Source organism: Corvus brachyrhynchos, unplaced genomic scaffold (genome assembly GCF_000691975.1).
Source record: "Corvus brachyrhynchos isolate BGI_N302 unplaced genomic scaffold, ASM69197v1 scaffold115, whole genome shotgun sequence".
NCBI classification, from domain to species: domain Eukaryota; kingdom Metazoa; phylum Chordata; class Aves; order Passeriformes; family Corvidae; genus Corvus; species Corvus brachyrhynchos.
Window position 1 is genome coordinate 8,202,803 of NW_008239553.1, and position 14,398 is coordinate 8,217,200.

The 14,398-nt window shown below is 37.5% G+C and overlaps 1 protein-coding gene across 1 annotated transcript in view; it reads right to left on the reverse strand.

Annotated features, from left to right (window-relative positions):
* The window catches only part of INO80 (INO80 complex subunit), a 64,513-nt gene extending 50,133 nt beyond the window's left edge, over positions 1–14,380 (reverse strand). Inside the window, exons 1-8 of the mRNA XM_017741863.1 lie at positions 14,224–14,380; positions 9,016–9,088; positions 6,836–7,021; positions 5,407–5,573; positions 5,243–5,310; positions 4,136–4,297; positions 2,284–2,404; positions 830–1,044 (exon numbers count right to left, since the gene is read on the reverse strand). Of these exons, the coding sequence (XP_017597352.1) occupies positions 830–1,044; positions 2,284–2,404; positions 4,136–4,297; positions 5,243–5,310; positions 5,407–5,573; positions 6,836–6,978 (876 nt within the window). The 5' untranslated portion in view covers positions 6,979–7,021; positions 9,016–9,088; positions 14,224–14,380. The remainder of the gene's footprint in view (positions 1–829; positions 1,045–2,283; positions 2,405–4,135; positions 4,298–5,242; positions 5,311–5,406; positions 5,574–6,835; positions 7,022–9,015; positions 9,089–14,223) is intronic.
* Between the last annotated feature and the right edge of the window lie 18 nt (positions 14,381–14,398).

The window sequence follows — 14,398 nt, forward strand, 5'->3', positions numbered from 1 at the left end:
CTGAAGGTATACATAAATGTATTCCCTCAAATCCTGGAGGAAGCATGCAAAACACCTCCTTTTTCACAATTGGTTCTTTAATTACTACTATTGCAAAGCAGGGTTCTCCCATTTTTATCACTGAAGCAAACAATATTTTCCACTCTTCTCCAAAGACATTAAGAATTAATGTAGATCATGTTCTTCACATGATCAAAATCAGTCTTTCGAAAAAATACAGTCTATCTCACTGTACATATCCTTTGTTTGGCTTTTAAGTTCATAAAGGATGATACAGTCATGACTTGTTTTAACTTCCTAGAATTCAAAGTCTGTTAACTGTGAACTCCAAAGAGCAGGTTCTAAGGTCCACTCAGACCATCTCAGAAAATTATCAACAGTGAACCCAGCTTTCTATTTCAAATGTGCCTGAAGCTTGTCCTGTAAACAATACAATACAATAGCTTGTTTCTGAGGTAAGGTTTGAAAAATACAGGTGATATGACTGAAACACTCCTTTCCTGAACTTTATGGTAAACCTAGATACTGGTTTGCTCTAGACTGCCATCCTGCAGATCAGTGTGAGCACCTGCTAGAGCTTACTGCACTTTTCATTGCCAAGGGTTGAATAGCCACGGCAAAACACTGCATGATCCATTTAGATACCACTGGTGATATTTCAACTACACGTTGCTTATGGATTACAGAATTCCAGTTGGGTCATTAATGACCAACAGAAAAACCAGGTCTCACTTTACTCTGTTTTTCTAAGTGCCAACTCCCCACTAAGTTAATTTTCTATTTCACTTTCTTGTATCATCACTGATCTACTGCCATTATCCAAGCTCACCTTTGGCAACTCCTTTTTAACAATGCTAAGCCACACTTTCCGCCGACGTGCATTAAGTTGCTCAATAGAAAAATGCTTTTTCTTGGACCCAGGTGGTGGTGTATCATGGGAAAACTTGGCAAAAACTTTGGTCTGGTGATGGTGGCGTCGTGGTGACTCCTCTGACGAGAGTTCTTCATCCCGTCTCCTCTTTTTCTTTACTTTTTTCAACTTGCCTGCATGGCAACAACAATCATAAAAATACATTTCTATTTTTTGGGCACATTTAGTCAGGCATCTTTCCTGAGTAAACTCTTCTAGTCAATTTATATGTGGAACCAACAAAAAAGCTGAACTTATCCATGTTTGCCAATTCTGGTACAATTCATTTATACTATTAGATATTTCCTCACCACTTTATAATGGAAATATTTTCCTGGTTAATAGATGGGTGAAATGAAATTACTTCCACCCAGGGAAACATGCTTTGAGAGTTAAAATATCTAGAACTTGGTGCAATGTTTCTTGCTTTGTGGCAAAATTCTACTTAAAGCTATGTAAAGGTAAGACATTTAAAAGTGACAACATTATCATTTGGTACCATAAGTCTCAAAGCAAACTTCTTAGCGAAGAGAAGAAAGCATTGAAAGAGACTGGCATGTTGTCATGTCATACCAGCCTTCAGACGAAACTGATACTGGTATCAGGTATTAAAAATATTCACTGTGAGTATGCAAAATTATGGATGCTGCAAGATCAGTGGAGAAAAAAACCACCACAGTTAAAGGAATTTGCAAAAAGAAAGGAAGACAGCCTGAAATAACCCATTTAAAACACAGCTCAAAGTAAAGTCCTTGCAGTAAGAGAGTTCACCTTACACTGACAGTTCGTAGCCTTCTCTACTTCCTTGCAGATTTACAACTACTGCCAGCCCAAACAAGAGAGGAAACTGTACTTCCTGGCAAAGTGCATCTCAGAAACTCCAGTTGTTACATCAGAGATATAATTCTATTTTAACTCATATCAAACATCAATTCCAAGTTCCCTCTATTTTCCAGAAAACACTCTCACTCCCTGTAACTTCCTGTTCACTAGAACTACATATTCAGGAAAAACTGCAGCAGGTACTGGGTAAGTTCTCACATTTTTCAAGGACCTACTGCGCTTTCAAAAAACTCTCGAGTAAACGGACCGTGATATGAAACAGTATTTATGGATTCCAAACCACTGAATAAGGTTCACAAAGAAAATCTTAAGCCCTGAACTCTCCAGTCACACACCTTTTTTCCACCCTAGCTTTCTAGAAGCCAGACAATAAAGCACAATATTTTCTGAAGACATTTTTCTTTGTCAGAACTTGGTATTCCCCTGCAAAACCCACAAGTTTTGAACATCTATGTTTAATCAAAGGAAATTATGCAGGAAAGAAGTTAAATCACAGCAGCAATTTCAAAACATGAGGTTAGTGACTTTACCTTTTATTTTTTTCTCTTCTTTAAACTTCTTTTTCTTAGGCCCTAGCAGGTGGCGCTGCTGCTCATAGTAGGGGTCGTAGGTAGAGAGTAGCCCCGCGCTGTAGTACTGGTACTGCTGCAACTGAAGGGTGAAAGTGAGCACGTAACAATGACAGCCCCTAAACAAGCTCAGATCCTGAACATAAATAAGAGATCAGGAAATATGCAGTTCTCCATATTTTGCATTTGTTATCAGCATCAGAGTGTCTGAAGTGAAACCACTGCTCCCAGGGGTGGCCTCCAAGTTCTGCACAGGGAACCAAGCCCACCCAGTTAAGTAGGAGGGAAGAGCAGGCAGTGAAGGTTGCACTTCCAAAACATACTGCTCTGTCTTTTCCACACAGGTGCTGCCCAGCAAGACAACACATTACATGGACAGGTCCAATTATGGACCTAGTATTTGTTTTGCTTGCATTCCCAAATTAAATACATGTTCTACTTTATCATTCCAAAGGATGTAAAAGGACAGGTTTAAAGAAAAGGCATTTAAAAGATTTCCACAACGACAAAAAACTTGAACACTCAGACCGTCAAGTAAAAATATAGCTGCCTCAGCACTTTTTCCCATAAATGATCGAAAAAGCCAGTATATTACCAGCATTATTCAAATGAAGTATTGAAGAATTCCACACAGGTTACATATAAAAAGGCAAATTAAAGACAGTACAGCTCAGAAATTAACTGTTTAAAACCTAAGCATACTTTTAAGTTAATAGAAGATTTTTGAAAAGTGAGACCATGAGCGCAAACAAACTTTCTGAGATACGTTTCCCCCCACAACTCTGTACTGCTGATCTGACAATACACTGGTTACTTTCACAGGGTATTATTTCTTGCTAGTCTGGAAATAAATATTTGTGTAAAATCTAACAAAATTATAACCTGTGTAAAAATTTGGTGTATGAATATTCGTGTAGCTATCAAGTATTTCAAGAAACTAACACAATATTGGTTCAGAGCTTCACAAGTAAACAAAGGAAAGAAGCAGAGAGAAGCAAAGAGCTGTGCAGGAAAATATTTCTTCACTCTTCTGGAGAAATTTGAAAAGAAGATAAAACAGGAAGACAAATTTTAACTTCAGGCACATATTCTGATAACAGAATAGGATAACCTCCTTCATCTAAGACTTTCTGCTGCAATTCAAATTAGCAGCGAAAATTTCTGCAAGAACCCTTATAGTTTGAAGAAATATATTATTAGAATCAAAGCAGCTACAGAATTTGGCTTAATATTAAGAAAAATGCAAAAGTGCAGCAGGCTATTTTCTTCTAAGGGAAAGAAAGAGAATATAAGAAGAAAATCCAAAACAAAAAAAAAAAGGTAAAAAAGAAAGAGTAAAGTAAAACCTCAAATCATGACAGAAAACAACAAGGTAGAAAACACCCTTTCAAGATTGTAAACACCACCTTACTATTCATCATTTCAGTGATGATATAAATACACTTGAATAGCAGTTACTACCTGTATTAGAATTTAACTTGCAGCATCTCAGTTTTCACATATATTTTGTATATATTATCCAAATCTTGCATTCTGACACCCAGTATTTGCCCTAGTGACTGGGACTGAGCACTGTTGAAGTTATATATAACATGTGCCAGTACTGACAGACTTGCAGCATCTTTCATTCTATGTATGTAATTGATTAAATAACCCTTGTCTAAAAGTGATGTTAGACAGTTACTGTCTACCAAATAAAAGTGTATTCTCCAGTCCCTGAAATGAGTTTTGATAAAAATGTAAGAGCAATTAAAATAATGCATTTAAAGGAAAGAATAAAAATCAATGAAATGTAAAAATTCTGGATTTTTACCTCTTTGTCTTTGCTATATTTACTTTGATGCAATTTCTTATACTTGTGTAATCGCAGCATATTGTGAAGTTCCTCCCTTGAAAGGGAAAATTCTTCTTCCTCCTCTCCATCCTCATCACTTAGTGAATCTGTGTCACTGGAATCATCACTCAGAAGGATACTCTAACAAGAATAAATGGGAATTAATTTAACAATCCCAAGTCTCTGTACTGAATTGTTTATTAATGCAAAACACTCTTGAGCCTTTACCTAATAAAGGAGTGTGGCCCAACAATGATACATAGCACTTACAAAGTGTCTTCCATCTAAAATGACTCAGAAAAGAGTTTTCTGAGGAGCAGACCTGTGTAGGAGTGAATTCAATACACATTTTCTGATTTGCAGGAAAGTAGTTTTCTGTTAGTTTGTGACAGTTACATCATTTTAGTCCACTTTGTTTGTTTGTGGTCTCAGAAAAGCAGCAGTGAGAAAAGCCAGGATAACAGTATGGGCATTTTGTGATGTGTGGTTTGCAGGTGCTTCCCTACCCCATTTGTAGTTTGTCCCGCTATTCTACCACTTCTATCTGCATCAGTTTCTGCAAGTTTGGCTCGTTTGACCTCTTGGCAACATGTTTTTGCTAACCTGAGATGGCTACAATACAGTGAAAATGCAAAGATGGCATAAAGCCACCGTTCCACTCTCTTTTGCCATCCTCACTTTGAGACCTTGTACTTACCGAGCGCAACTTAAAAACAATTTTCAGATGAGTCCCAAATCACCATTTAATAAATTTTATAACAGATTAGTTTAATTTAGACAGTGTACTAAAATTAATTCAGGTTCTGAATGTATACTCACTGCCAAGTCTGCCACTAAACTGCATTCCCAGGTGACACTCAAGATGATCTGCTCCATAACCTTTCATGGCACCAAGGACAGGCTGACAGCTCTGTAGTTCCCGAGATCCTCCTGCCAGCTTTTCTTGCAAATAGGTGTCATGTTTGCAAACTTTCAGTCAACTGGGACCTCCCTGGTTAGCCAGGACTGCTCATAAATGACTAAGAATGGCTAGATGTGTAACTACTCACAGATTCCAATAGCTGCATTTCTTTCCAATATTCTTACCTTCAGCCACTTTCTGCTTTTCTTCAGTTTGGAAAAATTATACAAGCTCCCTTTTTCAGACTTTGGTTCTGTTTAGAGAAAAAATAAAAAATAAAGTTCTTAAGAAATAATGCTTTTCCATCCTAACCTAAAGAAAGCAGAGATTCAACCTACTACATGCCTACCTGGCTGGAGTACTCCATTCAGGGAATGTGTGTTCAGCGTCCCAGAATTCCCTGCTCCAGAAGGCTCTCCAAGCAAGGTGTTTGGAGGCTCTTCCTTAACTTGCATCAGGGGATCCCCAGACTGAGGCAGCAAAGGATTGTCATCCAATCCATCTTCACTCTCATCACTGCAAGAAGATCCATAATACAGTGACAATGACAGGAAAATACTCAAAAGATGCCCATCCAACTTTCTTACATGTGGGCACTTGTCTAAAGGTTTGAGAATTGAGACAGCTTCAGATGTAATTTCACACATCGGAAATATTGCTGTCAATAATTTCCCATTAACCCCTTAGCAATAGTTAATCATCAGATCAGCCTGGCTATACTATCAAACCGTACCTCCAGTCTTTAACTAGGTATCTAGTTTTAGAAGCATGAACTAAGCAAGACAAACCAAAGCACAATATTGTCATACTCATTGGGACATGTGAGAAATGTAGCTATACCTTTTCTAATCCTTGTGAGGGTCTTATTACATGCTTGTAAATATACCTGTTATCTGTTGCCCATTCAGTTACCAGTTCTGTAACTCTACAATTCCAATGAAATTAAATATGTAATTGTTTTGGGACAGAAACATACCTTGATGATGCCTCATTGCAACAATTTACACAAAAATTCTGCATCTGACAATAGTCTTTCTATTTTCTTTATGACCAAAGGCTGTGTCACTGAAACCCTACTTAGGGTTTCCTCATCCTACTTTTTGCAGACAAAGAGAGTTTTGGCCACTCAGCTACAAAAAAGAGCTTTAAAACATTGTGCTAATTCATACACAAGCTGGTAACACACTGTATTATCATTATGAACTGAGAGAAGCACAGTTCAAAATCTTTCACAATCACAAAATATCCCAAGTTGGAAGGGACCCACAAAAATCATGAAGTCCAGCTCCTGGCCCTGCACAGGAATCACACCAAGAATCACACCATGCGCCTGAGAATGTTGTCCAAATGCTACTTGAACTCTGTCAGGCTGGTGCTGTGACCACTTCCCTGGAGAGCCAGCTCCAGCGCCCAATCACCCTCTGGATAGAGAACCAGAGTGGTGGTGCATTTCCTAATAAACCACCTAAATCTCTCCTGATAAAATTCCATGTTATTCCCTCAGGTCCTGTCAGTGGTCACCACAGAGAAGAAACAGAAAAGCTTTGTTTCAGAACTCAAAGCTAATGCTAGATTTATTATTAAATTTAATAGCATTTTTTAGATTTCCTCTTCTCTAGGCTGAACAATCCAAGTGACCTCTCCTCCTTTAAAGCAGAAGAGTTTCTAATGAACAAATCACTAATAAATTCTTAATATGGTGTTGGCTGGGAACAATATAATAAAAATGCCTGTCTTTCCTTGGCATTCCCAAGGGAAAGTGGAAAAGCTTTTGGTACCTGGATATACTCCTGTTAAAGATGGCAGACGTCTGTCGTAAGAACTGATCCAGTTGCAGAGCTTTTTCCAGATATTGCAGATAGAGGGGTTTTGCCAGCTCTGAGCAGCTGCCATCCTCCCTAGCACCCAGCTCTGAGGCCATAGAACAAACTTCTCCTCATGCACAGGTGCCTCTGAACACACAGCTGTAAAAAGAAACAACGGCCATCAGCAACACAACTCCTCTGAAAGGAGCAAACTTGGGGAGCAGACAGACCTACCAAGGCAATTCTGGGCAAAAGCTTAAGTTGCAGTTAATAGGTATAGTAAACAGAAATTTTCATTCAACTTTCCACCACAGTACTACCACAGCCAAAAACTAGATTCTTAGTTTTCTGGTTTATGACTCTGTAATTGCTGTTTGATAGGAACAAGCACTGTTTTAACCTAGTATGATAGTCCAAGTGGTGACATAGAAATGCGAAGTATTGTGAAGACAGTCCTCAAATTAAAGATAACATGTTTTACCCTGAACAGAGGGCATATATATATAAAATAACTTATTCCAAAAAGGAAGAATTACTAAAAATATTATTCCTCTGTTGTTTTTACCATTCCATTCACAGCTGTAGTCTACTGAATACTTGTAATATTCCTCCTTTATCTTAAAGCAATGCTACTCTTTCAGCACTGAAAATACAGCTGTTACCTGTTGGCAAACAAGCTACAAATACTTGACCAAAAACCCTTTAATTCTAAAGTGCAACTGTTATTTTATTAAAGAAAAAGTAACACATGAAAAGCAATTTTCAACACACTTTTTAATATTTAAAAATTTAGAACATATTCTAGCATTATGTTTTTCAACTAGTAAAAATTGTCCACCTGATTTTATTTTTTTTTATTTCTTCTCTGGATTTAAGATTCTTAATAAAGCCAAATGCACCCCCCTGCAATATTTGCATACTACATATTCTAAAAACAAAGCTATCAAAACATTTTATTGCTCTGTCAACTGTGGTTTTCTCTTCCTTCAACTACAAAGGATGTCATAACAACTGTTACAGTAATAGCTCCGTCAACTGAAATTTTACTTTTCTTTGACTATAAAAGATGCCATCACTGTTATAATAATAGTGAGAAAGATACACGATTCCCAAAGCCAGAGTTGTCACTGTATAAATGGAAGTGCTGTCAAGATCTTAAATATTTACTAATAAATAAATATTCTGGTGGAGGACAAAAATCATAGAATGGTTAGGTTGGAAAGGCCCTTAGAGAACATCTAGTTCTAACCCCCCTGCCATTGCCAGGGACACCTCTCACTAGAACAGGTTGCTCAAATTAAAACCAGTCAGACTTAGATTAATTGCTCTTCTGGAAAATTATTCTGGTTTCTACCACTTCTTAAAAATACCACAAAACCTGAAGCAAACTTCACATTAATTTATTGCAAGACATTTTATATTTGTTCAGTTATTAAATCAGTGACTAAATGGTTTTATGCTTATGTAAGTGAACATGCAGATTGGGTATCCAATCTTGAAGTTGTTCTCTCTTCACACAGACAGGTCCAAAACCCAGCGTTTAACCTTCTCTAAGTCTTTTATTCTCCAAAATTGCAGAACAGATTCAGAACTTCTGAAGTTAAAATAAACTATGATAAGTGATTCTCACCTTAACACTAATGGCTGTGGTAGAACAAGAGCAAATTTTATTATTTCTTAATAAATACTGAGCCTTGAGTTAACATCCTCACCCAGAGAGAATAACCAATAACACACAGCATTTGTTAAACAAGGTAACAGCTCTGATTTAAAAATTATTTTTAGACTGAAGCTTTCTACATATTAATTCTTACATACCTGATGGCAATTGAATGACTGACCTCTGTCAACAAACACTTATTTCCAGCAGAACTTAGCAGAACAGCACCTGAAAGCTTTTCCTATGATAAGGGTAGTAAGATGTACATTGTTCAAGCAACTTTCACCTATGTATGTCATAGTACTTAACAGGCATTTGAAACCAAACTAATCAACCAAAAAACTGAAATCAAGAACTGTCTCCCAAGAAAGAGAGCTATGAACCATAAAATAAATCATTTAGGCTGGAATTCTAGGATCATCAAGTCCAGCTGCTAATCCAACACTGCCAAGTCCACCACTAAACCATGTCCCCAAGTACCACATCCACACACCTTTTAAATACCTCCAGGGACAGTGACTCAACCTCTTGCCTGGGCAGCCTGTTCCAATGCTTGGCAACTCCTTCTGTGAAGAAATTAAGTAAAAGGGTTAAAAAATGAGAGGAAACATGAAACTTGTGTCTGTAATGGAAGAGATCATTCATGAGGTGGTAGAAAAGGACACCTTGAAGGTGAAAGGGGTTTTCCTTCTGAGCACCAGTAAAAATTACATATATTACAAGAGCAAAAATCTATCCCTAGTAGCATAGCAAAAAAAGTAAGGTGATTCCTTTTATCATTCCATTTCAAAATATATCTATCAACAACAGCATGTATTATATTAACATGGTTAACTCAGAACAACATGGCATCTTTCATCTGTCTGTTCTTTGCAGAAAGCCACATTCCTGAAACTCAACATTTAGTGGCATTACCTGTCCTCTGGGCACTCTGGGGGGAAAAACATGCCCCAAAGGGCACAAAGCACACAGGACTTGATTTGGATTCACTGCCTCTGAGGAACCTAACAAACCAAATGTACTCTACTGCCCCACAATGAGCCTTGCCCTCACAAAACTACACAAGTTTAAGAGCAAAATAAAGGTGAAGAATTAAGATAGATTTGAGGTCAAGTTCTTAATTGCAGGATAGCAAACAGGCCAGAGGAAAAATCAAACACAATCATCTTCCTGATCCAAAATGAGTAACTGGATGTTATTCTTTCTGCCCAGACACACTTGCCTAAGCACTGGTCTACGTGGATCCACCAGACTGGATCAGTGCCCCTGCCCCAGTGGTGCTTATCCAGCTCCCTGCTCATACAGTTTAGCAGATAACCCATCAGAAGGCTATTTCTTTACTTGTAGGATATAAATGACCCTAGGAAAAGAAGATGCTCACAGATGTGTTTAGTAAGTAGAAAACTAATATATTTTCTCAGTAGTGGCTCATTGCTACTGCACAGGGTTCCCACGCAAATATCAGAGCAAGTGGTAGTATCTGTCTGCACTGACTGCAGTAACTGTGAAGGGGAGGTTGCATTCCACACTTCAACACATTAAAACCCCTTGTTGTGTACAGTGCTGAGCAGGTACACACTTACGTGCTGAGGACCTGTCTTATCCTTACATTTTTTCCAATTATCTATGTTTTTAAATATTACTTTCCAGATCAAGAAACCTTGTATGTCCGTATTTAATAGAGTCCTCCTTGACCTGACGTAGTATATGTACTCTACATTTCACCCATATAAAAAGACAGGTTTTTGCTTGTCTTCCTATTTTAATTGCTCCACAAGGCTCCTGTACATACAACATTAATTACTCCTGTCCTCAAAACAGTTACTGGATTGTATCCTGCCTACCAAATAAACAAATAAGCACAGGAGAGCTTAACAATATCCTTAAAATGTATTTACAATGCCCAAAGAAATTTAGTAAGTGTTACACAAGCATACTGAATAGTGAATTTAATTCAGCCTTTCATTTATTTATATGCTAACAGTCACAGAGTGCTTCTCTGCTGATCAAAGTAATAATACAGAAGGCTAAGTGACAGATAATTCTTCATTCTGCATTCTTTCAATTCCACTCTAGGTTTTAAGAAACAAAGATTTACAATAGCAAAAACTTCTTGAACACTGAAGTGAGAGAAGATAGGAACAAACAAATGAGAGGCACACAGCCTGATCCACTACTGCATGTAACTGTTTACAACATCACCATCGTACTGCTTCCGCAGATTTACATGGTGACGACATTCATTCCAGTTTTCTTTCACATTTTTGAAAAAAATCTATCCTTTTGCTTACTCAGTTTAAGGACAAAACACAGATTTTTGAAAATATTTCATTACTGATGATAACATTTAAGTAAATACTTGTATGTTACAGGGGCAAAATGAGCAGAAGCTGCAGAGTAATCCTTGTGCCATTATGACTTTCTTATCGATATATACCAATTTTATGTTAAGTTTCAGTATCAAATTCAATAGCTATTTGCTTTCTCCCTTCCTTTCCCCTAGAGTTCTAATAGTTTAAAAAAACAGCATTTAGACATAAATAGCTTTTGCACTGCCTGGCTGGCACTTTGAATCTTCCAGCATTCTTAATCAGGAGTTCACACTGAAGCCATTTAATTGTATCATGTGGACAACTGAATTAGTAACTTCATGCAAATAACTTTCATAATAATTGTATTTTTTTAATATCCAAGTTCAGTTCTGAAAGAGCCTTCTTTATCCTGTTTTAAATCACATTGCTTAGTTCAATGTTAATGTAGGCATGGGGTTTCTTCCCTCACTCTTGTTTTCTTTAAGTCTACCCATTATAGCATCCAGTCAGTAAGTAAATATCCAGGACTGGAGAAGAATCCTCCAATGACATTTTCTGAGAGCATTTAGGTTTTATAACAAGGTTTCTAAATTTTATGCCCACTGGCCTGCACCAACCAAACAGCAAAACCGTGGTCTCCTGAAGCAGCTGAGCTTTAAAAGTAGTCTCCCAATTTAAACAAATATCCACTGCATATTTCTGAATGGAAGTCCAGCAAGCTTTTCCTGGGTATCACCCAGGAACCCTGTAAGTGGTAACTGCAAAATTTGGCTGTTGTGCCTAGCTGCAAGCAGGATGCGGTTTGCTTTGCAGAGCTGTTTGAAACAGTACTTTTTCATTCAGGAGTTTCTTGTGTTATTTCCCTTCAGCAGCTGCCACCTCTACACCTAAGGCCCAGAGGATTACTTTTTCTGCTCTTTATGACTCACATCAACCATCATAGAAAATAATGATAGCAACTCCACTCCTAGCTGAGGGCACATACACAAACACAAGCTGCCATTGAAGTAAAAAGTACTGGATTGCAGCTAATCCACAGCACTTCTTCTTAGCCTATGACAAATGCAAGGCAAATCAGGGAGGTAAAACTAATTCAGTCTCACCAGCGACACATTAAGTGCATGGATATGAAGTGTGATCAGCTGGCAGGTGAGCACCAATACTTTTCCAGTATTTCAGCCCATAGAAGTAGTTTCATTTTTCTACTCCATCCCATCACTGTAAGCACACTGACAAAACATCCATGTGGACAAAAACCTGAAATCACAGAAAGTATGTATTCCTCATTTATTTATAGCATTGAAGGTTTTATCCATAGTCCAGGATTAACTGCTGCACAAGAATACAATCTTCTATGACACCTTAGTTGCCTTGCAATTTTAGCAGTTTTCTGGCTTTTTCCCACACATGGGCTTTTTGTGCTTTGCAATTTGACACCAACTTATTAAGACAGATTTTCTGAACTTATACAAACACCTAAAATACTTTTCCTTCTTGAGGAAATTGAGAAGTGAGACATACAGCTCTCATTGGAGCAGCAGAATTGTTCATGCTGTGAGATTTTCCAGTGGTAGTATCTCCAGAATAACTCCTGACACAAATACATATATATATATCTATATATATATATAGATATATATATATCTCTAAACAGAGGATTCACTCACTCAAGGTCTGTGTGGAAAATGTACACTAGCATAGTAATAGCAGCTAGGCATATTTTTGTCAGACTTCTTTAGATGCATATAATCTCCAATAGAGAAAATTGTGGTGGTATCAAAAACTTGAAGAACTATTTTGCTTGAAGGAGAATTACATGCTCTCCTTTCCCCACTCACATTTTAGCTGGCTTTGGTAAATGTACAGTTACACTAACAACCATTTCCCAGAGCTATATACCATGTTCTAAAGCAAAACATAATTCCCATATGGTTTTGTTTTTTTTTTTTTTTTTATGGGAGTGTCTTATATATAACTTGGATATGTAAGACACTATGGCTTTTAAAAAAGCAAATATGATATTTCATATGAACCTAAAGCCCTCCACTAACCTCAAATTGAACAAATAAAATTCATGTTTATACAACTGAAGTCTGAGTTCATATCATTTGAGTTTGAAATTTAAAAAAGCCATTTTAATTGCTTTTCTGAGTAATGAAATCTAAGTAAACCAGATGCCTTACTTTGCTGTTTTGCTTTTGTGGTAAGGTTTCATATTGTTTTCCAAGGAATGAGACAGCATTTCACTGATCTGTGTTCCACCTTTTAATCACTTTTAAATACAGAGAAAAGCCAGTGGGCCACTGGCTCTGGATTTTCCAATTCCCAAAAAACCCCACTTACAGATAGGGCCTAATGTATTATTTAAAAGAAAAACTATACAGCAGTGTATCAGAAGCATGTACATAGTAAACAGCAGAATACCTTTAAACATACTGAACACAGAAGTTGGCATGTGAGAGCTCCACTTCCAAGTTTAAACTAGCAGAAAAACAAACCTAACTATTTAATTGTTCAATTAGAGTAATTCTCGTCCCAAAAGAGCAGTCAATAGCATTTATGGAGGCCTCTGAAAATGCATTTATACTCTCTGCTCTGTGCAGCAGCACCAACAGTTACCCTCACACTTTGCCACTCTGTAACACACAAAATAACAACTGCATGGATATTTTCAGTTCTGTTTGGTTTTTACTCCCTCCACCCCAGAAAACGAAAAGGGAACTATGTCGAAAAAAAGCTCTAAGAGGACTTTCCAGATAAACCAATCTCTAGCATGTAGTCTAGCCTGTCGAAGAGCATGCTTATTACAGAATTTACAGCTTATTGCATTATACCCAAATAGAACAAAACTTGCTCATTTGAACCGTCAAGAAATAGGAGGCAGAACTTTCAGCAATTTCAACAAAGACACATGTGAGAAATAAACAAGATAAGAATTACAGGCAATATCCTTTAGTACTGGAAAAAGGTTCAAGCTCCAATTGTATTTCTTGTACTTTTCCCTCACCATCTTATCAACCTCTCAGTGTCACAACACTCTTACACATACACACTAAAGGAGTGACAACACAAGTGATTCGTGTAAGTTAAAAAATATGTTGGTCACATACATACCGGCCAATCAGATGTGCTGCACAAATCCCTGCAGATTTGTTTGTAAGAGAGGAAACTAAAACTCGAATTATACACATTTCACTATAAAAATTTAACTTCACTTGCACCATTTTCTTCATGCAAAGGCGAAAATAAACTAAGTGATTTTTTTATTATCTGCAACACCGCAGAGGGGGAAATTTTCCACAGAATACCGGTAACAGCATCAGAATGTACAACGCTAAATCATTAACAGAAATTGTATTGAGTCACACACAGAAATTGCACTAGGCTACCTGTTTGCAGTCAAACAGGAGCAGACTTTACAGCGCAGCTTTAAAGAAGTGCGCATTCACCAGCGCAAACACAGCACTGAACTACGTTTCATGTACACCCGGGAGACGCTTTCCATCAACAACGCCACGAGTCTGGCAGGCGGCCCCTTCCTGCAGGTGCCGGTGGCTATTCCGG